This window comes from Dysidea avara, chromosome 6 (assembly GCF_963678975.1).
Source record: "Dysidea avara chromosome 6, odDysAvar1.4, whole genome shotgun sequence".
Taxonomy (NCBI): domain Eukaryota; kingdom Metazoa; phylum Porifera; class Demospongiae; order Dictyoceratida; family Dysideidae; genus Dysidea; species Dysidea avara.
This window is the reverse complement of record NC_089277.1, coordinates 38,512,384-38,539,342: the sequence shown is the minus strand read 5'-3', so window position 1 is coordinate 38,539,342 and position 26,959 is coordinate 38,512,384. Positions and strand designations below refer to the sequence as shown.

The 26,959-nt window shown below is 38.9% G+C and overlaps 3 protein-coding genes and 2 long non-coding RNA genes across 8 annotated transcripts; 3 read left to right on the top strand and 2 right to left on the bottom strand.

Annotated features, from left to right (window-relative positions):
* Positions 1-1,312: 1,312 nt before the first annotated feature.
* LOC136258754 (uncharacterized) lies at positions 1,313-3,071 on the bottom strand. 4 transcript variants are annotated; one of them, XR_010702979.1, is made up of 10 exons: positions 2,819-3,071; positions 2,627-2,670; positions 2,402-2,576; positions 2,312-2,347; positions 2,072-2,256; positions 1,881-2,032; positions 1,750-1,830; positions 1,611-1,698; positions 1,489-1,557; positions 1,313-1,437 (listed from the first exon to the last, which is right to left on the bottom strand). It is a non-coding gene; the product is annotated as an uncharacterized lncRNA (long non-coding RNA). The 4 variants fall into 4 exon arrangements; XR_010702978.1 differs by having other exon boundaries at positions 1,881-2,021; positions 2,308-2,347; positions 2,819-3,070; XR_010702977.1 differs by having other exon boundaries at positions 1,881-2,021; positions 2,819-3,070.
* A 1,889-nt stretch (positions 3,072-4,960) lies between these two features.
* Positions 4,961-13,710, bottom strand: LOC136258159 (long-chain fatty acid transport protein 4-like). Its single transcript, XM_066051471.1, has 6 exons — positions 13,483-13,710; positions 8,923-9,341; positions 8,386-8,526; positions 8,267-8,336; positions 6,920-7,121; positions 4,961-6,164 (listed from the first exon to the last, which is right to left on the bottom strand). Exons 1-6 carry the CDS (start codon positions 13,671-13,673, stop codon positions 5,226-5,228), a joined length of 1,962 nt encoding a protein of 653 aa, XP_065907543.1. The 5' UTR covers positions 13,674-13,710; the 3' UTR covers positions 4,961-5,225.
* Positions 13,711-13,808: 98 nt separating this feature from the next.
* LOC136259470 (histone-lysine N-methyltransferase SETMAR-like) lies at positions 13,809-14,552 on the top strand. The gene has a single exon (XM_066052957.1). The coding sequence runs from the start codon at positions 13,809-13,811 to the stop codon at positions 14,550-14,552; it is 744 nt and encodes a 247-aa protein (XP_065909029.1).
* Positions 14,553-17,072: 2,520 nt separating this feature from the next.
* On the top strand, positions 17,073-17,853 carry LOC136258380 (uncharacterized). Its single transcript, XR_010702769.1, has 3 exons — positions 17,073-17,194; positions 17,577-17,670; positions 17,721-17,853. It is a non-coding gene; the product is annotated as an uncharacterized lncRNA (long non-coding RNA).
* A 13-nt stretch (positions 17,854-17,866) lies between these two features.
* Positions 17,867-18,964, top strand: LOC136259469 (uncharacterized). The gene has a single exon (XM_066052955.1). The coding sequence runs from the start codon at positions 17,867-17,869 to the stop codon at positions 18,890-18,892; it is 1,026 nt and encodes a 341-aa protein (XP_065909027.1). The 3' UTR covers positions 18,893-18,964.
* The last annotated feature ends 7,995 nt before the right edge of the window (positions 18,965-26,959 follow it).

The following is a 26,959-nucleotide window of genomic DNA, read 5'->3' as shown; positions in this document are numbered from 1 at the left end:
TCCAGATGGTGAACAGGTCTGAATGTTGCTGTGGTGCATCAACATATATAGGAATGTAATGCAGGATGTCCGAGCAGGTTCTTTTTTAGGACTGTACCAGTAGTTGCATGTATCTGAGGACTCACTTGCATTAATTTGATTTATGTTGCCATTAGGGTGTTCAGACATAATATATATTGGATTACACTAGACGATTGCATAAAAGTTAGTGGATCAAACCAATCTTTACAATTCCTAGCCGCAAATATCCTCTGGGAGGCTATGATACTTTGGCAGGTAGCATCATCTAAACATTTTCTATCAGATGACATGGAGATAGCTATGGTAGAGGTGGAAAATTTGATGAAATTCAGAAACTGTCCAATGTAAGCTGTCAGCTGGTATAATGAAATTTCAATGGTCTCATAATATAGTCAACCTGCTAATTATTGCAACTTTTGATTGTTTCTTATTCCGTGCTGATTGTAAATGATGAACAAAATCTAACGGACATGTCATACAGCACAACGGGCCTGTGAGTTGTACACAACAATATCAGGGTGATATGAAAGTATTAAAATGGATGTTGGGATAATGGCATGGTTAATGTAAAACCATATAAAAACCATAATGAGTATAGTAGCTAGGATAGAGCTTAACTGATTATGACAAGAAGTGCAATGCTGCTGAGACAATGAAACAGGATAACCATTCAGAACATGAGTTGTTTTGAGTTAAGTGGAATGAACACTTGGAATTATGGTGGGTAGAGTATCAGAAGCAGCTCATAGGAGAAATGATAGTTGGTCAAGGTGAAATCCTGCTTGCAAGAACTTTAGAATCACATATACCAATTGGACAGAAAGTGTTGTCTACAAGTGATCTTCACATTGAGCAAATTTTTTTTGGCTACAGATATCAAACACAGATAGCTGCTTCTGGGCATTAGTTAAGATGGAGCACTCAAAGCATTGTAGACCTAGCTCCTGAAGCCAGGGGGTCAGAAGTAGCACTTACACAGGGCAACAGACCAAACTTTGCTTCTCTGGACAGCCACTGTGAAAAAAGCTCAGAATAATAAGGTATATAACAGTCTTATTATGTTAGTATTGGAATGAAATAGTACAGCATATATTATTAGATTAGGACTTTACTATAACAAGCTTATTGAATACATTTAAGACAGTCATATATTAGAGATTAAATCACTAGTATAGTGCGGTGTATTATCAGACTATACTAAGCCTATTTCAACCATACATTGGCTACTATACTACTGTACTTTTTTACTTTCCTATAATCTGTGGCTACCTTAATTAAATAATTTCTATAATTATATTTGTAATTAATTTAATTCTGTAAATATGTTAAAACCACAATAGGTACAGCTAGTAAATCAATGTCTCCTTGGCCATGGCAGTATCAAATCAATTTCGTCATTTATCAGTCTTTATCCAACTGCAGCAGGTAAGGCAGTAAATACAATTCACAAGTTCCATTACAAATTACCTGTATTATCATCACTATGTAGAACTCTGTGACAATCTGTTAGTCGTCTGGTAGAACTGTCCCACAGCTCTAATACAAAGATGGTAAATATAATGTGTATTCTGGATAATCGTTGGACTTACAGTTTGTAACAATAAGAATCTCATAAAACCACGACCTTGTCTGGAAACCTAGTATTACCATGTAGAATGGTGGCTAGGTCCCACAACTCTATTAAAGATGGTAAATATAATGTGTATACTGAACAACCATTATACTTACAGTTTGTAACAATCTTTTAAAACTGAGACCGACAATCCATGTACATCTAAGACAAGTCTGATAAGACCAGGTCTCACAACCCTAAATGGAGGCAAACATAATTCATATTCTGGATTATTTGGTGTACTTACAGGTGTTATCAGTGAGTCTAACCAGACATAAAACAGCCACTTAGTATGTGACTTTGTTGGGCTAACGTGTTACGTAAGCTCACAAGAAGCATCTGATACACTCATAACCAAGTCCAAGAATCTTGTAATCACTAAGTACAACTGAAACAAGACTAAATATAATATAATTTGCATACTCTCAGTGAACTTACTTTTGTTAGCAATACGAGCATGATCAGTGAAATAAGGACAAACAAGACAGAACAGGTTCTTGAAAGCACTCGACTCATTTACAGTGCCAGACAAGGTAGCAGCCGTCAGCTGTTGATAAAAAGTAGTGAAAAACATGAAGAAATGAGACCGGTTCCCAGAAGAAATGAGACCAGTTTCCACAAACCTAAACGAAGGTAAATATAAATTGTATACTGGACACTCTCAGTGTACTTACTTACAGATGTTAGCAATAAGAATCACCAAGTCTGTAATTCCTATCCCATTGAAAAGAAAATGAATAAAAACACAATCAGGCTTAATGCACTTACAGCTGTAAGTAATTAGATGACGTTGAACAACTCCGTGAAAAAAGAACAAAACTGTCCACATATGGTCACTACCAGATTCTTTAAAGGAAGCAGCTGCCATTGAAGGAAACTAACACTGCAGATATTGTACACTGACAACCTGTAGAACTAAGAGGTTCGACAAGAAACTGTACCTCTGAAGAGATAATATACAAAATCGTAAGAGCAGACCATGCATACTCTTACCGTTGATGGCTGATGAACTGTGTCCACTCGTCATCCGCCATAAGCTGAGATATAACAGGATATAAAACATGTAATACGTACACAGCAACACCAAAGTTGAATCATTTGCAGGCCATTGTCATACAATACACAATAAACAATTTAATACGGCTAAACCTATCGTACAAGCTATCATTTTAGTCTAATACTTACTCATCTAGAGCTGTTTTTGATTGCTGCCGTCGAAGGAATTGTCCACTTGCCGTTGGCAGCGCCACTTCACCACTACAGCCAGCAGGGATGTACAGTTGTGGTCCATAACTATCATCGTGGCTCATTGGACGCCGGCGATGGCGCCGATCGCCGCGTACACTCTCTCCGCGAGATACACCGTCGTATCAGGTATCACTCACATTTACAACCTCTGATACAACAATAGCGACAAAGATGGCGACTTAATTGCATCAGTAATACGCATGCGCTCCCCTTCAATTTTAAAAACAAGCATTACTACGAACTTTTGCAGCTGTGCTAACTGTGCAAGAAACTCTAGATTTGTATGGCTCTTAGATTGAATAATTAATTTTACTGGTATTATATGCTTTGCATTATGAAAATGTGTGTGTATGAAATTATCACAACAAACTGAAGCTATAGCTATAGTTAGCTAGCTATAGTGATTAACAGAAGTGTAGCTACTTATTGTAAAATCATCATGACTTTGTTTGGTACAGTAAAAAAAACCTGAAGTCTCATGAGATGGTGAAGCTAAAAATGAGACAATAATGAGATCTGATGGTGAAGCTAAAAAGTTATCACATTTAGTTAAGTAAACAAAGCCATACAAAGAATGTGTATTAAACTAAAGTATAATCTGTTTCCCATAATATAAGATGGGGTTTATACTAAAGTATAAGATAGTTAGTATAATACAAGGCTATACTGAGATTATTTGTATAGTTTAAGCCATTAGATATACCATCTTATATTCCTCTTTTTTCACAGTGAGCAATAATTAAACTCCTGGGTAATACAGTATAACCCTGGAAGTACTACATGGAAAGTTAAACCATTTCTTGAGGAAATGAGTGGCAATCCGGAATTACTTTGAAGTAGAGTCCAGCTTGAAACTGCATCTACTCACATTTGTAGTAAAGAGATTATATAGTTCCTATAAATCCAGACTATATGAATTTGTATTCCCCATGAATAGGGAGTATGTTGTTGGCAGTAAGCAAATCAGTCAAATGAGTAAATTCATCTCATTACTAGCAGCCTTCTTGGTAGCACTTAAGAATATGTTGATAAACTTTCCAGTTCAACCTATCGTGTGGAACCCTTAGGAAAAGGTGGTAATATTTTGAAGCCACCAAACAAAAATTTATGAGATACAATTTGAGGGCTTAACACATAAATCTATAACAGTGGCTCTCAAATCTAATGATTGCAACACAGATTTGTGTACGTTTACCGGTATGCCACTTGAAAGCAAAGTAACATCATCAGCATATTCTGGCCTTGAGGGAGTGTTCCATTAGATTGACACGCTTATGGGAGAAAGTTTCCAATTAGCTTTAGAACAGCATGTATACCATGCTTTGATCTTTGATGCCTCTAATATCAAGAAACCTCTTGGCATAGTTATGAAACCTGTTTTGATTGTGGATTTCAAAAAACAATGCAGTTAAAATTAAACACTGAGCCATGTTAGGAACCATACATAAAGCAGTCATTTAGAGGCCTATATAGCTATAATGTGACAAACTCTATTATAGCAACCAATTAAAGAGAGGACGGTGATCCTTTTAGCTACTATGTCTCATTTCAGCAGCAACTAAAAATTAAGCAAAGCTACATAATGCTCAATTATATGAATGCATTATTATGTAGCCTTATGTCTACAATGGACTACTGTATGTTCACAGCTGCTTTGCTACATATTGATCAAAGGATATTACTAGTGTATACCACAGTGGAACTTGCTAAAGGCCATTGGTAACATGAAATCCTGTATGTGTGAACACTACAAATCCTATACTGAACAACAATGGATAATTAGTCAGCTACTTGTAAATATTATTAATAAAGCTTTACAGTGGCCAGCACCAAAGGTCTGACAGCAACAGCAGCCTATTGGTGTTGATAATTTGATATCGAAGCTTAATATTATTTGTAAAAATGTTTCCATTCATACATACAATTTACAGTGGATTCAAGGTATTTGAGATGCACGTGGAATAGATTCATTCATGCATGGTATTAAATTTCATTGACAATATTTAGTATTCTTAGCTTGGTGTTTGGATATATGCATCACTACCTTCTGTGATGTACCTGATATCGTTCCTTAAACTTTTACCATATGTGACTTTTAGTCTATCCCAAAGCCATTAAAATTTGTTCTTTTTCTAAATTCTCTATCATTTCTGGTAATGTGTAACTGTATAAAAAAATCAGTACAAAATAAAAATTATTAGTATGACTGTACCATGTAATACTGTTAGAAAATACTTTGCATACAATATGTCAGCAGATCACAGACCACTGAACATAAATATCTGATGGTAGCAAATAGATTAGGAAGTGTGCTCACACAAAAACACACAAAACAGGATAACAATCAAAACTTATATTCTTCATCACAAATCTTCTTGTAGATATCTTCAGTCAGAGGAACATACACCTTGTTGACAGGCTCCAGGAAGAACACTGGATCATTAATACAATTAATGTTGAATGATTCTTCCTTGAGCTGACGTTTCATGATCTTGCTAGTACTGGTATAGTCTAGTTTATCAACAAGACGTACAAACAGTGGAACAGCATAACTGGGTAATCTCTTCTGAACTTCTTTTGCAAGCTCAACAAAGTCAATATCATCTTGTTTCACAACAGCTATCATTCCAGCACGACCTTCACTACCAGTTATCTCCACACCATAACAAGCCACCTGGGAATCATTAAGTATCTTAGCAACAGTGTTCTCAACTTCTGTAGTGGATACATTTTCACCACGCCAGCGGAACGTGTCTCCAGATCTGTCGGTAAAATAAAGGTAGCCTTGTTCGTCCATTTTCATGATATCACCACTATGAAAGTACATATCCCCCTTGGTGAAAACATCAGTTAATATTTTCTTCCGTGTCTGGCTCTCAAGTCCCTTGTAGCCATCAAATTGTCTGGTTGCACTTTTTGGAATAATTTCTCCCACTATTTCTCCTGGTTCATTGTAATCCACTATTTCACAAAATCCAGAAGAATTTCTAATTGGTTCATTTGTGTCAGGATCAATATGTATAAGATGAACAGAACTTGGAGTTAAAAATGAAATAAATCCAACAGCACCAACTTTTCCTGTGGTATTTGTTACACCAGTATTTCCTTCTGTTGCACCATAAAATTCACCAATTTGAGGAATCTGATAACGTTCCTTAAACGCTTCCCAGATGTGAGCTCTTAGTCCATTTCCAAAAGCCAACCTAACACAATGTTGTGTGTCTGATGGTTTAGTTGGCTGAGATAGTAAGAATCGACAAATTTCACCAATGTATATTATCACCTGTGAAAGCAGAACAATATAATTATCATACAGTACAATAATACAGGGGTCGTACTATCACTCAAAAAACAGGGCTGGAGCTCAGTGGTCCAGCCATCCATGGACTGCAGTGAAGGTCATAGTAATGCACGCTACTTTTATTGGGCTATAGTCTATACTGAATTCTCTATTAGAGTATCACAATGACAGCTCTATTGGAGTATGACTGCTCTATTCGACTATCTCAATCTTTTTACAAATTAAAAGTGGTCCTGCCAATGCCGGACCGGCGAGACTGTGGGCTCCGGCTCTGCCCTCACTTTATATTAATGAGTCATTTATAAAATTTTATAGAAACTTTTTGCGTGCATGTGATGTCATTCTGTTGACACATTTCACAATAATATCACTAAACTGCTTCTACCCTACTGTTTGGTATTGCTAAGGTGCTGTGATAGTATTATAAGACTGGTTGGATATTTTTGTGGGAAGCACTAACTTTCATGCATGTACAGTACCACCATATTGTATGGTAACAACTAGTGATACTTAAAATCCAAAGGCTTTAGACATTATACCAGATGACATCAAATCAGCCTACATTAAAGGCTTTGAAGTGTTACATAATATTAGTGTGCAGTGCTATGGTCTGCCTAATATCTCTACTCAACGACCACCCAACAAGCTGCAGATATGCATAATAAGGGCCAATAGTCTAGTAGTATAACTTGGATTTTGCATGTTGTGCCATTTGTACACACTGTGTATTGACCTACCGTACACTTGTATTTGATGCAGTCATTCCAAAAGTTACTGGCAGAGAACTTCTTCCTCAGAGCTAAAGTACTCCCCAGTGTAATCATTGCTCCTACACCCAACGTGTTACCACTGCTGTGGTAGAGTGGTAGGGTATTATAGATGATGTCTGACTCATGTATCCCAAATGCTTTAGATATTGCCAGTGTAGAAAACAGGTACCTAATTTAGCACAGAATAATATGAGCAAACCAGTAACACACCAAGACACATGGTAGCGTGTCATGCGGCCAAGAGCTCCAGCACATTACACACTGTGTGCATATTGACAGGACGAAAATAAAGTGTGATTTTCATACCTGCATAGCTCATAGTCTCTTCTGGAATTATAGCTGTCCTCCAGGTATAAGGTAGGCCACACAGAAAATTTGATTAAATTCCCTCCAGTCACTCATGAGATATGAGTGGTCAAAACTTCAAGTTTTTTCTTGTTCAGGGGTATAGATTTTTTTATTTTTTCGCACACTTATTATAAAATGAAAATGTGCAATTCAATTATCTTGAAATTTGGTACAGATAAAGGATGTATAAAGAAAAATTCATGCACTAAGTTTGCAACGGTGCTATGAACGTTTATTCACATAAAATGCTAATGGGAACAACTTGAAATTTGGTATGTACATAGACTAGCCATTGTACCAGTGTCTTTTGATAGTTAGAAAATGAAGAAGTAACAGCTGAAGAGTAACAAAGCAAAAACCAAACAACTGTAAATGCTGGGTTGAATACTAGAGTACAGACACTGTGGAGTAAAAAAGCACATGAAACATGTCGAAATAACGTTACTATCACAGCTGATGACCTTCATAAATAGAAATTTCTAAAAGTTTATAATTTCATAGATCTACCAATGGAAATTCTAGAACAATCTGTGTGCATTCTATTAGAATTCCTCAACAAAAAATGTCTGCTCTATTAGAGTATTACAATTAAACTACCAAAAAGTCAAATAAATTATAATTATAACTTCTGTCTTCCAATAAACATCATTGTGTCTGTAGATAAAAGAAACCCCAAGGCCAGCCACATAGTGTACAAATAGAAATGAAATCCCATAAAAACAGTCAAATTGTGAAAAAAGGTGTAGCCTTCAATAACTTGAAGTGAAATCAAAGGTGGTGGCCAAGAAATGGCTGCAATATAAATGCACAGCGATTATTATTATTTTTCATTAACATTATTGCAGCCATTTCCTTTAATTTCACAACTTCTTTCATACAGCCTAAAATAATTAAAGGCTACACCCTTTTTCACAACTTGGCTGTTTTGTGTGGATTATCAATGACCATATATGAAGTCAGGTTTACCTGCTGTGTTTTATAATGGCAGGTTTGGGTAGTCCAGTAGTCCCAGAAGTGTAAATATAAAACAGAACTCCTGTCAAATAGACAATAAAGATTATGAACACAGTAGTAACAATACTTACCAAAGAAAGACTTGTCGTATAGTCCATCTGGTGGGGGTTGTTTAGAAGCAGCCCCTAATTTCTCATCAAGTTTAACAGCATTTTGGACAACTGATGAGTATCCATGAACACACATCATTTTAAACTCTCCAACACCATCACCTAAAAGCACACCATAAACTAATTTTTATAATACAATGTAATTATTAAAGCACTACATCAAGCCTGTGTAGTGTGTGTGTGTGTAGTGTAGTGTGTGTGTGTGTGTAGTGTAGTGTGTGTGTAGTGTAGTGTAGTGTGTGTGTGTGTGTGTGTGTGTGTAGTGTGTGTATGTAGTGTGCGTGTGTGTGTAGTGTAGTGTGTGTACTGTGCATTGTGTAGTATGTGTGTTGTGCGTGTGTGTGTGGTGTGTGTGCGTGCGTGCGTGCGTGCGTGCGTGTGGTGTGTGTGCAAGACTTTTTAGCCAAGGGTGGGAATTTTACTTAGGATCAATAGAAGTACAACTTGAAATGTGTATATAATTTTAAAATTAAAACTGGATACATCATACATACATACCTTGCAATGAAGAAGAAATATTAGCCACCACTTCAGAAAACTCCCCTCCATACACTAAACACTTTGCTCCAGAAACACTTATACAATGCAGTAAACCATCTCCAGACAAGTTAGTATTAATAAGTGCTGTATGGATTCCAATCTTTGCCATTCCCAGCCATAGTCCAACATATTCTGGTGAGTTTTCTAACAGTATAGCAACTGTATCACCAAATGTGAAGCCTTCACTATGAAAATAGTTAGCTACAGAATTAGAGTACTCCTCTAAATCTTGAAATGTCCATATCTGATCTTCATACAAAATGGCTGGCTTGTTTCTGTGCTTGACAAGTGTGCGATTAAACAGATCAAGTATTGTAGAATTTTCTGCTCTACAGCGTTCCAGTTCCATAATAAACTCTGTACCCATCTTTTTATGCCTGTAATAGACAATAAAGTCACATATTTGTGTGCATAGAAAATTATGCAAGTGTGTTTCATGTTGTTAGGTTCAGAAATATTCATGTAACTTGCTTGCCAGCAATTGCTATTTTACAGGTATCGTATTTATCTGTACTAAACCTGGTTTAAATAAATTCCAGGTTGTTTATGAACCACTGTTTTAATACAGGATCAAGTATGAGATTACAATAGGCTCAAATAAATGCCAAGTCGTACAATAACTTAATTTGTAGAACACAAATTTCAAAGAGTCAAAAGCAATACAAAATATAGTGGTACCAACAACTGGCTAGTGATGTAAGTTGAATTCAGCACTTACACCCACAACTGTTGACCTCACGATGATTATAAAGGATCACAACCCTTTGAAGAGTGAAGTTTGAACCAGCTGCAGCATTGAAGAAGGCAGTGAATCCACCTGCACAGCCAACATAATAAGATTCCTTATTTCCAGTCACCTTGAGAACAATCAGGTAGTGAGGTTACTATTATTAATAACTAATTTCATTATTTTGGTGAGCCTTCAAAATGACAATCCACTGTCCACCAGCCAACTTGTTTCAAGCAAGGGGATAGATGTTTTAAAGGGCTGTGGCTTTTCATACGTCACAGACAACAACAACAACAAAGCAACACATAAGAGGAGTAGTAAAATGTTTCGAAGTAAATAAATAATGGTTTTGATTGCTATAGTAAGATAACTGAGTGCTATAGAATTGTTGACTGCTCTATTAGAGTATTTCAATATTTAACAGCACAAAAAATATTGATATTTCTTTAACCTTAATTACAGCAATAATTACCAATGGGTAGGTAAAGTGGCATGTGGGTGGGTGATGGGAAAATAAGAAATTAAGGCCAAAAGAAACCAAGATGGTTTTTCAGTGTCACCTTAATTATACAGCAAGGGCCACCCTCTAACAAGCCAAAGAAATACAATCAAGGACCAAGAAACCAGAGAGAAGAGAGTTCTCCAAAATAACTAAAAACTAGAGGTGTACCGATATAAGAAAACTAAACCGATCCGATACCGATACGATATGGATTAATCATTTTCAAACGGATACGATACCGATACGATATACCGATATAACTAAGTGTAGCTATTTATGTTTGAAGAACCACATATGCCATGTTTACTTTATTTTAGCTTCTGAAGAAACTACTGAAGACAGTCTTAAGATTATTGGCTATGCTTGGTTACTCATGGTGGTGTGGCCTCTATTGACAACTCAGACTATAAGGCACCCACAAATATTTTAATACATGCCCCTGCCAAGATTAGTCCGGATTACTCCGCATTTTAATGGCTTGTAGAGATGGCTGGTTGTTTTATGCTGCTCTTGGTTCATCTTTTTGCTGTTTCCCCAGGCCCACGACTATGAGTGTTTGTTGTATGATTGGTAAGCTTTGTGACAAAACAGTAATTATCCACGCACTTAGATGGCTTCGCGTAACGTACTGCTTTTAGACAAAGAAGATAACTACTGTTTCTCGCCCTTGTTAGTTAAATAGTAGGGTTATAATATGGCTTGATCATTGGACAATGTCCTCAAGATAGTTCAGTTGTATATCGGTGTATCGTATCGGTTTTTAGCAGCAATATCGGCTCCCACCGAGAAATGTCTATATCGGCCACTGATACGATATGTATCGGTATATCGGTACACCTCTACTAAAAACAGAACATATGTCAACAATCATGTGCCAATTTTTAAAAATATGTGTCAACCCTATGTCTCATATCAGAAGCATCACTTAGAGGTGTTGACAAGCCAGACAGATCTGACTATAAAAAGTCACATACTAGTTAACCCAGTAAATAACAGGTCTTGCAAGTTATGATAGAGAGATACCAACTGGAATTGGTTCAAATAGCCTGGCAAACCAAGCCCCATGCCGGAGATAAATACTCCACAGAGGAGCAGGGAAAGATCTCCAAGGAGGTCAAAGAACTACTGTCGAAAGGTGCAGTAGTGGAGACTACTATTTCCCAAGAAAACTTTTTATCACAGGTCATTCTAGTAGAATGAGGGGAGGAGGGGGAAGTAGTAGTAAGCCCAATAGCTCTCAATGCATTTGTGAAGGACAAACATTTCAAAATGGAGGGGTTACTCCTAGACCTCATCCCGGATACCTGGTATGACAGTAGAGTCGGATGCCTCCAGGATGGGATAGGAAGCCCACAAAGGTAGACAACAAACAAGGTGAAGATTGTCAGGGAAGGCAGCCTATATCAAACTACAAATAGAATTCATGATTCTGCAATGTTTTGCCAAACACTTCAGATGAAACTCACAGCAGTGACATCAACAAACTGGGGAACTCACTCCTTGTATTGTGTCAGGTAGCAGAAACAACATGGGATTGACCAAGGACAATGTGACAGTGAATTAAGAATCGAGATCAATGAAAGAACACTGAGATTGGAGGCTAAACCCACAATCTTTAGACAGATGAATCAACTAATGGGCCCATTAGAAATAGGCCTGTTTGCATTGAGACTGACAAAGTAATTATAACTACAGAGGTTTTATAGCTGGAGACCAGAATTACCGAGCAGGAGTTCATAATGAGTCTGGGGTGTTGGTATAGAAGAAAACTAGGTTGGAAAGCATGATCCAGTAACAGGAAGTACTACAGCTAGATGGCTGAAGACATGTTTAAGCAAGGCAAGCATTAATTCAAAGCCAGAGATGCACCTCTGGGAGTCAGATGACAAACCAACTTTGGGGGGCAGTTGTGTCATCTCTAAGCATGTTGATATTGACCGAAATGTGATTTCTGCGAATGGCTCAGGGTGCACAGTCAACAATCCCTGCAAAGCAAAGCTTACGGCAGCTGTGTGAAATACAACTATTGCTGCCCAGCGATACAGCACTGGGATGCTTGTGCACCACTTAGGTGCTTGAGCCTTGTGCAGGCAAACCTCCTCCTGTATGAGGCAGGGCTAGCAACCTGCAGGAGGACTGGCCGCAGAACCTGAAGTTCCACAGTGACCCCAATACCGCTAAGCAATGACAAGGACAGTTGGGCATTTGCTTCTCCAGTAAACATAGGTACCCATTGATGTTACAGCTGGAGGCAATGCCTGCATGTAATTACATGAGGAAAGTGAATTTGAAATATCAACATTTCTACCCTCCAACCCAACATAATTTGTAAGGTGTTGTCGTTTTAAATTTCTCACAGGTAGCTACTGATTGACAAATAGCAGTTTCTGGTTTTCTACAAAGAGCCAAGTTACAATAGACGTGTGGCCATAAGAATGACATCATTTGTTAACTCATGAAATTGATACACTCGTTACATGTTGATATTTCATCTTCCTCTCTAATAGCTAGTCTGGCGCCGCCTGCTCCTTCACAAAAAGTAAGGGTCTGGTGAAATACAGATACTAAATCATTTCTACCACCCAGATTCGGCGGTAGCCAATTAATGTGTACCAATGATGTTCACACAGAAGTCACCTTGGCAATGCAATGCTGTTGTTCCAGTTGAAGGGCAATTATCTAACATAACAAGCAGTTACATATGCTGTCTGACTGAATTCCTTTTGAAACAATTTGACATTTGTATTTCACCATATCCTTACTTTTCTGCGAAGGGGAACCAGACTATCTAATAGCATACGTATACAGGCACTGCATACGCTGACGGAAAATATTTCAAATGTTTAAAGATCTTGCAAGGAAAAACAACTTGTTTTATGTGATTAAAATTATGTTAATTTATATTAGCCATATAAAGTTATTTGCGTACATGCTCTTTGGTAGCTAATTTACACCATAGATCGTATATTCTTCGTACGGGTATGAATAATATACGATCTATGTTTACACCCCAATGGTGAATAAATTTAAGTAATAAAAATTTAATGATCATAATTTGGAGTAGAATGAACTATTTACTTTAAACAAAAATCAAGTTGCCTCTTAGATCAACACCTTCAATTTGAAATCATGAAAAAATAATGCCTCAGGGAGATAAAGACCGGGATAAAGACAAATGATGAAAATGCCCGTCTATAGGGTCAGCTAAGGTCAAATATGCAGTGGCACCATGTCAACAAATGAATGAGTAAGCCGCTAATAACTATGGTGTAGCTACACAATATACCTGAGGTCTCTCGGGATTACTTGACATATTTTAATCGCTCGAACAAGGACCTTCCAACCACCTAACGTCAAAAAGAGGATAACGGCAACTCCAAGCACGACAGTGAAGTTAGTTCCATACAACAACAGCCCTGAAACAATCAAGCATCCAAAAGCAAATCCTTTGTGCACCTTCATCCGACCCGCCTTCATCTCGATCCTTCGAGTAGGCGGCTTTAAACTAGATGTCCCTGCGCGTTAGAATGGGAGGGTGACGTGTAATTTAACCCGAAACTTAACGCGTGCACAGCAGTAAACTTGATTGTAAGGTTGGAACGTGTAAAACTGATGTGTGAGTCACCTAACAACTATCAGAACATTTCTAGTTGTGTTACGCCCAGTGGAGTATCGTTACAAGCTGGTGAGAGTCACTCATGCTCGTGTGATCCAGGAGAATGCGGGAGATCCCCCAACACGTGTAGTTGCCTCAAGGGATACCCTCCAGCTTATGATGACGATGGGGTATTGTTACCCTTTAAATTATCGCCTGAAGCGCCTCCTATTTATGAGTGTAACAGTTGGTGCGCTTGTGGAGCGGACTGTAAAACTCGGGGCACACAAAGAGGCGACCATCCAGCACTACAAGTTTATCAGACAGACAAGAAAGGCTACGGAGTTAGAACAACTAGAGATTTATTAAAAGGAGAGTTTGTATGCGAGTATGTTGGTGAACTGATCCCCCTCAGTAATGCTAAGAACAAGTTGTCAACGTTACCCCCGGCAGACCCTTGTTTTGTGCTAATTTATAAGGAACACTTTGGTACAGTCAAGACGTTGTGTACTTGTATTGATGCTACAGTTAAGGGGAACACAGCAAGGTTTATTAATCATTCCTGTGATCCTAATTTAGTAATGTTGCCAGTACGATCTGATTCTATCGTACCTAGACTGTGTTTGTTTACCTTGAGGGCTGTTACCATGGGAACAGAGTTGTGTTTCAGTTACGGTGACACTCTGGCTGGATCTGGAAAACCGTGTTACTGTGGTAGTGAGACGTGTAAAGGGTATCTCCCTTATGAGCCAGACATGTAACCTTGTTTTAGCTAAAAGGTGGATACATTGCTACAACACAGATAAGACTGTCAGGGCACATGAGATTAGAGAACAGACTATAACTTGACATGTTGTTACATACGTACGTTGTGTGATGAAGTGTTGAAGGATTGATATGAAATCTTCTATGAGGCATTACACACTTAAACCACTATTTGATTTTCTGTTTTTCATCTGAAAATTCTGCAGGCAGGTCATTACCATTATTGCCACAATAGCTAGTCTGTGTCCAATTTTCATGCTAGATTCTGGTCTGTTTTTTATGTACGGTCTCCAATGACAAACACCTGTGACATCTGTTTGACGTGTAGTTTGTGCTTATACAGTTCTTCAAACGTTACAATGTTAAAGGCTCACTGCATTCTGTACAAGCATGACAATGTTAAAAACTGACCTATGCATGTTCAGTATTCAGGTACATAATGGCTAATTCTTTAATAATGATGAATGTGGCAATGGAAATGCATGTAGTCACTGATGAAAAGCAGGACATACTATTTATAATATTAGTGGCACGACCTTACAGGAATACAAGTTAGCCTATGTATTTACTATAATAATCTTGATTGCCAGATTATAATTAATTTAGTTGGTAACCAAGTGTATATATTAATATTTGCTGTATCATTACATTGACTGTTTGCAATTGTTTCCCATTCATAATTCAGCATATACTGTAGATAGAAACATTCAAATGTTTCAAAATACTTTTTACTACGTATATGCCATCTTGTACCTACCATAGATTTTAGAAGGGTGTATATGGTTGTATACACTGACCGATTTTTCATACGCTAGTGGTCTGACACCAACTGGGATCCTGTACAACACATTGGAACCTTAGAAAAAAATAGAATCATTTACATTTCATCAATATTAGATAAAAAGTATTTGTAAAAGTTTTGACATCCAAATTAGGCCACACCAAGTCAAACCTTAGTTTCTGGTCGCCCGCCCGCATGGTAAACCTGGAACCCTAGTTTATGAGGACTATTATTAATATTACCGGTGCTTAAATGCATGTAACCCAGCAAGACACTTATTTTTTACTGCAAAAGATTGAGATACTCTAATAGAGCAGTCAGGGATTCCAATAGAGCAGTCACACTACTCTTAACTCTAATATTAGGTATATATGCCACACTAATAAATGTTTCTAATTATAGCTAGTTTTGTCCTTGATTATATAGCTGTTCAGATTATAACTGTTACTAATGCTTCTGTAACCAAAGTAATTTCAGTAGCATTAACTACTAGTCCATGCAGATGGGCCATAGCTTTAACTTTATAATTCAAATGTAGTCCTCTAATGATTAGTCTAATAACTTCAAATTCCTTATCACTGAACACTACAGGGGTATGGAAAGCCGGCAACATTCGGTGAGCTTAAACTTAAACTTTTCCATAACTAAAATTAGATTGGCAAGTAGAAACCCTTATAGTTTAAACATTCCCAGATGATCACTAAAAAACACTAGTCTGGAGCACTCAATGACTCAAAACTTTGACAGTTACTTTTCTCAAGGTTATACTGAATAGAAGGCTGGAAACACATAGCTAGTGAGCTAAGACTTCACATTTGAATGAAGAATTTCTGATGTGAAAATAGAAGTTAAATTTCATTTTGGATCATGATCATTTGAACAACTTAGCTATAATAAGTCATAGTAATACTTTCCTGACATAGCTAATGAGACATTTATTTCACTTGGAAAGCATAAGTAGCTACATGAGCAAAGCATTTCTTATATTATATTCTAAATAAATAAATAAATAAATATACTTAAATGCTATACATCAGTGTATAGCTAGCCATGATCCATCAACAACTTTCCTAGTGCATTTTTTGCCGAAGCACAACTACTTATGCTGTTGGTTAAGTTTGACTAAAAACAAAATCAACATGAATTTGCTAAATTGAGCAAATAATAATACCATACAGTATATTGTCACAGTAGCGTCTATAGTCCTGAAGTCCTGATCATCCGCCCGCCCGCATCCATTTGTAGGCTTGGGAGTGACCAGAAACTAAGGTATGACTTGGAGTGGCCTTATTGATAATTAGCTACAAGTTGGAATTTTGTTCAGAATCTGCCAAAATTTAGTGTCGGAGATTTGGAATCTTACTCAAGGATTTTAGCAGACTGAGAGGTAAGCCAGATGTTGACACAATCCATGGCCATTTTAGAATAGTCGAATAGCTACACAGTTTGGACTGTTGTGGGGTTCGTGATCACCATGGCAAATCTCAAATGATATCAGGAAATTTATTGATCGGTTGTCACGAGGATACACATCACATTTGTAATAGAATCATCATTCACAGACAACCAATCACTAAGGCACATGATACATGAAGGCACTATTGCCTGACAAAAATAAACACCCACAGTTGGAAAATGATTCTTATCTTCTAATATAAATTATTTACCACAGTAGTGTTGCGGCGCCCGCTGATCAACTACAATAGCGGGCGCCGCCACACTAGACAATTCCGCATGCAGGGGGACTGGCCCTCATGGAGAGCAGCTGGATATTCTTCATTGCACGACTAGATATAGATGTGTACCATGTCTTTTGGAAAATCTATACTGTACTATAAAGCGTGTCTCAGTACTGCGGTTTTCCAAGTTCTTGCAATGGAAAGCGTCATGCGCTAATAATGTGTCAGTATGCGCAGTTCTTTAAAAACTCCTGTAATATTCTGTGGCTGTCGAGGTGTATGCGTAGACATCCTTGAAGTCCTGTGAGTCAGTAGTTGTCACTGAAAATTCACTGTTGAACAGCTGCGCACGTACATGCTTGTATAGCGCATGACGCTTTGCATTGCAAGAACTTGGAAAACCGCAGTACACTGGATTTCAAGTCCGTTGTCCTATTTAAACTCGCGCATGCGTTTCATTTATGTGTAAGATGGCTGTCCGTCACAGTCATTCAAATGCTCGCGCCGTACGCATGCGCGAGTTTAAATAGGACAACGGACTTGAAATCCAGTGTAGTGAGCATTCAATGAAATATCTAAATCACGCATGCGCAGTAGTCCGAAAGGAGCAAGAGAGGAGTTTGAAGTGCCAAAGTATCACTAAGTGTCTATCAGGTAAAGAATGCATTCCAATTTTCGTACATAATATTGTGTTTCTACTTTAGAAACTGGTGATGTTTATAACTTATCAAACGGCGTCGCCCTCGGCCTCGGAAGGCGGAGTGCCAAGCTTGTGGAGTTCCTGACATTGACATCCGAGTGAAAGGCGGCGAAGATGCTCACGAAGAAGGCTGAACAACCGAGTGTTCTCATGTATACTACAAGTGAGAACCACAGTGACCCTACAGCTTTCTGTGAATCTCAGTTTGATGCTTCCCTGCGAATTACTGCACCGTTAAAAGACTTGATTATTAGTCAGGTAGCACATGCTCATCCCCCAGATACTCGATCCATCAAGGCTCAGGTTCACCAACACCGGCGTGAGGCTTCTAAGAAACGGGCTCTTGAGATCAGAAATGGTCTCTCTTCACAGCTTCAAAGAGCTATTGATCTGAATAGTGAACCTGGAGCCTCTTCTTGCAATTGGCTTCTAGCTTTACCACTGCAAGACCAGGGTTACCATCTGACAAAGCAGGAGTTCTGGGATGCTCTTCACCTGCGTTATGGATGGACTTTACTGAATACTCCTAGCCACTGTGTGTGTGGCTCGCCTTTCACTGCTGATCATGCAATGATCTGTCGACGTGGTGGTTTGACCTTTGTTCGCCACAATGACCTGCGTGATACAACTGCTGAATTACTTTCAAATGTTTGTACTAATGTTGCAATTGAGCCACCACTTCAATCCCTGAGTGGCGAAGAACTCACCCCTCGATCAGCTAACTGCCAAGATGATGCCAGGGCTGACATTCATGCACGCGGATTTTGGGGGCGGCGGCAAAGTGCCTTTTTCGATGTAAGGGTTTTTCACCCAAACGCACAAAGCTACCGCAATGTTTCGATACCATCTGTGTATAGGCGTCATGAGATGCAGAAGAAGAGGGAGTATGGTGACCGTGTCCGTGAGGTGGAGTTTGCATCTTTTACTCCATTGGTGTTTGCCACAACTGGGGGCATGGGGAAGGAAGCCATCACATTTTATCGCCGGCTTGCTGAGCTCCTTTCCAAACGTAGTGCTTTATCGTACAGTAGTACTTTGGCGTGGATTCGCTGTACCCTGTCTTTCTCCCTGTTGAGGTCAGCAACGATGTGCATCCGTGGAAGCCGCTCCATCTCGTTTAGATCACCAGATGCTTCCCCGGAAATGGGCCTAACAAATGGCCCTAGGGACTTTTAGATGTCCCGCTTTTCAGTTCTTGTCCAGCACGTTTGCCTTTTGTGCTGGGGGTGGTAGGAAAGGGCATTACATCTAGCCCTGGAAAAAAAAATTAAAAAAAAAAAAAAAAAAGTGAGAACCACATAGACTCAGAGATGCCAACCTCTGAACAATTTTAGGAGTGAGACCTCAAACACTACCAGCAATGTGGACCAGATTCAATTAGCTCCAGGATTTTTGGTAGTGAAGACCAAAAAAAAAAAAAAAAAAAAAAGGTCGTCGCATGTTCTAAGTACAAAAATAAGCACAGGTCTGCCCAATTTTAAGCACAGGGCTAATTACGAAGCAGATCAGGCGCGGTGAGAAATGCGTGAGAACTAAGCTGAATCATCCAGCCTTTCTAATTATTATGATGCGGGCGGGAGGGTATTACCATTATGCCATTATTGTATAATATTAACACACTGATGTACAGACCTTGTCCAAATTGTCTTTCTTTCTTACTACAAACATTTCCTTCACCAGCTGATTCTACTTTTCGTGATCGCCAACTGTTTTTCGACAGTCAACTGAAAACCTGCTTTGATGAAGTCGATAGAGCACGATTGCAACTGGCACTGCAGCAGTTTGCTAAGGAAAACAACAGTCCTCCTGGTGATATATAGCGAATTGTAGCGTTCATCAACAAAATTATAACAGTTTGGTATCACGTGTTCTTCTGAGCATGCGCAGAGTAAATAATGGCTTACCATGCGGTAGCTTAAGAAGGATGCGGGCGGTGGATGAGAAACTAATAATCACCAAATAGGGGCCTTATGTGTAACAAAAATTGTAGAAATATCAGCCGCCCACGCAATTAATTACCTAATTGATGCACTTACAAGAAAACCAAGCAAATTATATTTCAGAAGGCCCCCTCGCATTACCATCAGTGAGAGGGCAGGTCCTACAACCTTCAGCGACTTCACCAACCTTACTCCAGAGGCGGGAAAGATCAGGGAGCATTTCAGAAGACCAACAAATGACTAGAACTTCATGCACACACCTGACATACAAACTAGTCATGCTGATGGCTTTAGTTAGGCCATCACGTTCGGCAGATCTAGCATCTCTAACCATAAGTAAGTGCCAATTCAAACCAGAGGGAGTTTCCTTTTTGCCCTCTGATCTGGCAAAGCAGTCTAGACAGGGTAAACCTTTAACTGATATATTTTTTGCTACCTTTCCTGGGAACAAAGAACTGTGTCCAGTAGAGACTCTCCGTCGCTACCAGACAGTAACATCTCCTTTGAGGAAGGAGTTTGATCAACTCTTTGTGGCCACAGTGATACCTCACAAACCAGTAGCACCTTGTACAATTGCCTGGTGGCTAAAGGAAGTGCTAAAACTATCAGGTATTGATGTTAGTATTTTTACAGCTCACTCTACGAGGAGTGCATCAGCATCAGCTGCTGCAGATTCTGGAGTGACAACAAGTGACATCCTGAAGGCTGCAGACTGGAGTACAGAGTCAGTGTTCAGAAAATTCTATTATCGCCCTACCCGGTACCCTTCATATGGCCAGGCTGTGCTGTCGTCAACAAGTAGTGAGACCTAAAATATTAATTTTTGTGTGGGTGTGTGCTCATGCTTAACACATTTACTCGACTTCACCATGTTTTTGAGCTACAAATAACACCAGTGATATGTGAGACAGAGCCTTCTGAAATATAATTTCCAAATGGCTCAGATCACGAAGTGATTGCATGCTATTTGGGATTATATGAAGAAGGTGAAGTCGAGCATATCAATGGTCCCACCCACCCATGCCCTATTCTGACATACATCTGGCTCACTGTCAAAAGGCCAAAGGTGTGAAAGCATGGCAAATTTTATAAGGATTCCTTGCGCATGCGTATGTGCGCACGTGCTTAGTATCCTTTTCTATTTAACGACCAACTAGCTGTAACTCTAGGAAACCAGGCCTTACACCATTGATATGCTCGACTTCACCTTCTTCATATAATCCCAAATAGCATGCAATCACTTCGTGATCTGAGCCATTTGGAAATAGTAATCTATGATGGTGTTAATTATGCTTAACATGCAATGAATACTTGGAGCTTGACTGAAGATCATTCAAAGTGTAATTATCGTGATATTATCGTATCGTGAATAATACGTCAATATCTATCGTGATAGTGAATTTTCTACTATCACTCAGCTCTACTTGCAATTGAGATATTTAAAGTACTAGGACATCAAAGTTGTTATCAATCACTCGTGTAATAACCTCTGATGACTTTAATATTAGAGCAATATATCACCTTTAACAACCACATATCTATAACCTGTTACAGATACAAACACCTTCCCTTCGGTCTCAGTTGTGCACCTGCCCTGTTCCAGAAGCTAATTGAGCAACTTGTGGGTGACATAAAAGGAGAGGCTTGCTATTTGGATGACATAGTAGTGACAGGATGCTCTGAACAGGATCACCTGAGCCACCTTAGGCTAGTAATGGAGAAGCTGAACACTGCTGGTCTCTGCCTGAAACTAGAGAAGTGTCATTTCTTTCAAGAGAGTGTAACTTACTTGAGCCATGTCTTAGACAAAACAGGCATTCATCCAAACCCAGATAAGATCAAAGCAATTACTGCCATGCTATGCCCACAGAACCAAGGAGAACTCCAATCTTTTCTAGACATGGTAAACTACTATGCTCGATTCATACCAGGGTTAGCAACTAATTGTGCTTGTCTTAATAATCTTTTACAGAAACACAAAAAGTGGCAGTGGTCCAGTAAGCATACCAAGGCAATGGAATCAATTAAGAAATTGTTGACATCAGCTGATGCATTGGCACATTACGACCCATCACTACCTCTCAGTCTTGTGTGTGATACCAGCCCAGTGGGCATAGGAGCAGTGATTTTTCATACTTACCCTGACCGTAAAGAGAAACCTATAGCATATGTGTCATGTAAACTGACATCGGCTGAACAAAACTATGCACAAATCCGAAAGGAAGCCTTGGGAATCATATTCGGAGTCCAGAAGTTCAGACAGTATTTGCTGGGTCATAACTTGTAAGTTTCAATTGATTACTGATCATAAACTACTTGTCACTATTTTTCATCCTCAGAAAGGTATCCCAGAGATGACAGCCTGCCGTTTACAGAGATGGGCCATTATCCTCTCAGCCTATCACTACGAAGTTAAGTACCAACCATCTGCCCAGCATGGCAATGCTGATGGGTTGTCTTGCCTGCCATTACAGGAGGTACAGCCTGCACAAGATGATGAAGCAGAAATTGTTTGTGCTCTGGAAGAACGACAGTTTCAGGCATTTCCAATTCGTAAGACTGACATTAAGGCAGCCACAGTGAGGGACCCAGTGCCATCACAAGTCTACAGTTTTTGTGCTAGAGGAAGGCCAACCACTTCACACTCTCTAGACAAGAAGCTAATTCCATTTTTCAACAAACGTTTACAGCTCACAACTCATAATGGTTGTCTAATTTGGGACCTTCGAGTGGTAATTCCTTCACAATATCAGAAGTCAATCCTAGAATTGTTACATGAGGGCCATCCAGGGATGTGTAGAATGAAGTCACTTGCTCGACTACATGTTTGGTGGCCATCCGTGGACACTGATATTGAGTCCCATGTCAAGTCTTGTGTGAATTGTGCTGAGACAGCTAAAGATCCCACAATAGGTACCATTACATCAATGGGATTTTCCAGCCAAACCATGGCAACGTCTACACATTGATTTTGCGGGGCCATATAGAAACGAGATGTGGATGTTACTGATCGACGCTTACAATAAGTGGCCAGAAGTACATGTGATGGAATCCACTACGACAGAAACTGCTATCAAACACTTACAGCAGATCTTTGCCACACATGGAATTCTTCACCAGATTGTGTCAGATAATGGTCCCCAGTTCATGGCAGAAAATTTAAGCAGTTTTGTTTGTCTCGTGGAATTCACCACACAACAACAGCTCCGTATCATCCCTGCTTGAATGGTGAGGCTGAAAAACTGGTACAAACTTTTAAACAGAGTATGGATAAAACAAATCTGCAAACCACTTCAGAACGTCTAGATTGTGTGACCAACTTCCTAGCTTACTACAGAGCCACCCCACATTCTGTGACAGATCAAACTCCTTCTGAAATGCTAAACAACAGACGAATGCGTACAAGGTTGGATTTGTTACACCCCTGCCAGTTGAATGTTTAGAAATCTCTAGAATTCCAGAAGCAGTCATACGATGCCCATACTCAACCTACACACTTCTTGATTGGTGATCCAGTGTGGGTTTGTAACTTTAGACCTGGAAAATGGTGGCTCTCAGGCACTGTCAAAGATAGGAGGGGGAAAATAATGTATAAAGTTTTAATTGATGGCCAAACAGCAGTTCACAGCCATCATGCAAATCAACTTCGTACACGACTTGTTTCTTTACCTACAAATGACAGTTCCATATTATCTGACATTCCTAATCATACCTCCCCGACACAGAACAGTGACAATCCTCCTGTGTTGAGATGCTCTACAAGAATTTGAAAGATCCGAAGGCCATGGAGTCCTTCTAACTAAGAGGGAGGAACTGTAGTATCTGGACACGTGCACGCACTATGATGTAATACATTATGCTGTAACTGTATGCATGCATGTACATGTGTAGTTGTAGATCTTCTGTGTGCGTTAGTTGTTATAACCTTGTTGTTATTATAGTTGCTAGTTGTGTGTTGTAGTGCTATTATTATTGATTACTAATGATCTAATAATCCTGACACTACACTTATGAAATTTGTCTATTACTAAGGGTTAAGTTCAAGTGATATTATTATAGTAAGGCACCACTTGTGCCAGCTGTACTATTTCTTCAAGCACATTGTAACAACAAACTGATATGTGTAAAATTCTCACAGCTTGTATTTGAAATCTTTGTTCTTGAATTGCTGCTAATCATTGTTATGAGTTACTATTGAACACTTTTCAGTCTTACTAGTGAACAAAGATGTTGGTTGTTACTCTGCTCACTGTTGTTCTGATTTCTGCTGCTACTAATGCCACATCACCAGATGATCACCGATGTTCTCCTGATCAACCATCAACAGGTAGCAGTGCTAGTGGCATAGATGACCTCCAACAAGTCACTACCCTACAATACTGCCTGGTTGATGACTGTACTATCATGGTGATCGATACTGGAGAGGAACTGGATATTGTCTACACTACTAATAGTCTACTGATAGTGACTGTGAAAGGTAACCAAACTTCTCTGGTAGTTGTTAAGAGTGAGAATGAGCAATCTTGTGTGCAAACTGATGGTGAGGGAGTTATTGTCATTATACAAGAAGTGTTACATGCGCTAATTGCTCTAATGAATGCCTATATCCTTGTCTTGCATCTGATGTTCAAGGACATGCGCACTCTACTGGGACAACTACTAATCATCTATTGTACAAGTTTGCTGGCACTCTACACCAGTTCAAAGGTTATGTATTTAGCACCATTCACAACTAACTCTCTTTTCATGTGTCAAATCTTAACACTAATCTACCTCCTGTCAGTCATAGCTAGAGAGGCTTGTGCAACATGTATTCTAGCTTGTGTTGACCAAATAATGCATCGAAGTGACAACTTGAGATCAGGAATGCCTAAACACCAGATAAGAAAATATTTCATGTATATATTTGGAACACTGGCTTTATTTAGCGTGGTAGTAGTCGGTTATCATTTCATTACAGGAAATCCTGTGGGACCACGATCAGGTCCTTGTCAACAAGTTGATTCCTTTGTTCTTATTCTTATTGCCTTTTCATATGTTACTCTGAACAAGGCAATACAGATAGGCTTGTTTACAGTGTACCTGTTCTATTTGTTCAAATTCAGTAAAGAGCGAGTAATCCGTAACAGTGATGTACGCATAAAGCTATCTAAAATTGCCATCATTTTGGGAGCAACTACTGGACTTGCCCAAGTGGTTTGGCTTGCTGCACTTCTTGCTGGAATCTCTTCAGCTTATGGGAATGTGCTTGGATTGGTTCCTTATTTAGTTCAGCATTGTGTGATTGCTGCAGTGATGACATGCAGCAAACATATGGCTAATCGGTGCAGGAAGAAGTTTCATAGTCGGTAGACAAAGAGACATACTATTAACTAAACTATTTGCTGAGTCAGTTTACTAAGAATTCTTGTTATTGTATGTTCTATAAAGGTCTATATAACACTTCTTGTAAATCATATAATACAGTGTACATGTTGTGTTAGTTTTTGAAGTCATTTACCATTATAACTGCCATATAGTGGAATTGACTAAAAACATATGTAGCTTTACTCTATAAGCACTGTGTAACCTCTGTCATATGTTATTACGTAGTAGTGACTGTACTTATCCTGGGGTAGTAAACAGCAGTTACACCTTTCAGTAAATTACAATGTGGATGAACAAATCTCATGTGCGCTCGTATACTTTTCTAGTCTCTCTGATGATTGATAATAGGTATTCTAGCTAGGTGATTTTTTTGCACTATAGTCGGTATGCATTCACCTGAGCCCCCGCCTAACATAGTAATATCAAAGAGGTGACATGTATGTGGTCACTCCTAGTGGTTTTGTACAGGACAAGCATGTTTTCATGTTGTAAACATGTTTGCGTGCCTGAATCGTCCATACTAAATGTAGATATATTTAATGCCTCATAACTCACTTTGTTCTTGCCCATATCAAAGCGCTTTTTTGATTACCACAACGCTACTTAATGTTTGAGCAGCTGGCCCATGTAACAAAAATTATTAACAAGAAATGAGGGCTCAGGTGAATGTGAACAGACTGTTGTAGTAAAAATTGGAATTGCATGTGTATGCTATAGTGGTGTGCTACGTTACTTGGGAACTTATAATATTTGCTACAGGTATAGTAGTTGTAAAACTACTGATAAGACTGCTGAAGGTGCAGTCAAGCCAAGGGTTAATGCCACAACAATTCATCATGATATATGTCCATATAAATTATAATGTTAAGCACATTCACCATTTTTTCACAGTGGCCATTGATACTGATTACTGATTGTTGGTGTCAATAAGTGCCACCAAAAGCTATTGATACCGACCAGACGACTCAAGCATTAAACATACCACTTGGATGCTGGGGGTTAGTAGATAATATAAAACTATTACTGTTCTATAACAATAGAATATACTATGACTGTTCTATTAGTTGACCCAAAAATGCAGCTACCGTGCACCTGTCTCAGTAACCACCTCTATAGAAGGCCACCTCTCTATAATAAAGCCAACTTTAAATTCTCTAAGTGAAAATATTACAATACTAACCCACCTGTTTAAAGCAGCCACCTGCCTATTAAGGCCAAGTAATCTTATCCTGCAAGTGACTGGCTTTGGCATTGTGCACTCATACTTAAAACTTTTTATCTCTTATATATTTACTTAAACTACTCACGTGTATTAATGGGGACCTTCCCCTTTTGCATTTTAGTGTGGAAAATGTTTCCTAGTTCCTCCCGCTTGCTGCTACTGAGTCATTACTGCTGCAGACAAGCACACAAAATATGAAACAAGTTTTGCCTTGTTTGTGGTTTGTTTGTACCCTGCCTTTTTGGAGTTACATCAGAACCTTTTCCTTGAAAGTGACCTAGGCACAAGACTATGGGTACCTGGTTTAAGTTAGGGAAGCAAATGTCAACTGTCCGTGTATCATGTAGTTGTAAACTTTTATTTATTATTACTGGGCAAGCAGTCATTACTGATTATATCTGCTTGTGGAGTATAAACCCTACACCAACTCGCACATGCTTGAGTAGTGCATTAGCGGCCCAGTCATGATCAGTAGCACACAAACATTATTGAAGTATTGTTACTTCATAAAACATATATACACCTATAGCTAGGTACCATTGCAATGCATACACTGTACTATCAAATAAATAGCCTGTAAAAGTAAACAAAAATTGGTGGATGAAGGCGGTAGAAACAGTCTTGTTACTAGGGAAGGTACACCTGTGTATTGCATTCTAGTCCATAAACTCTGTGAGACGGCGGGAAACTAAACAATGAATCACTTGGAACACT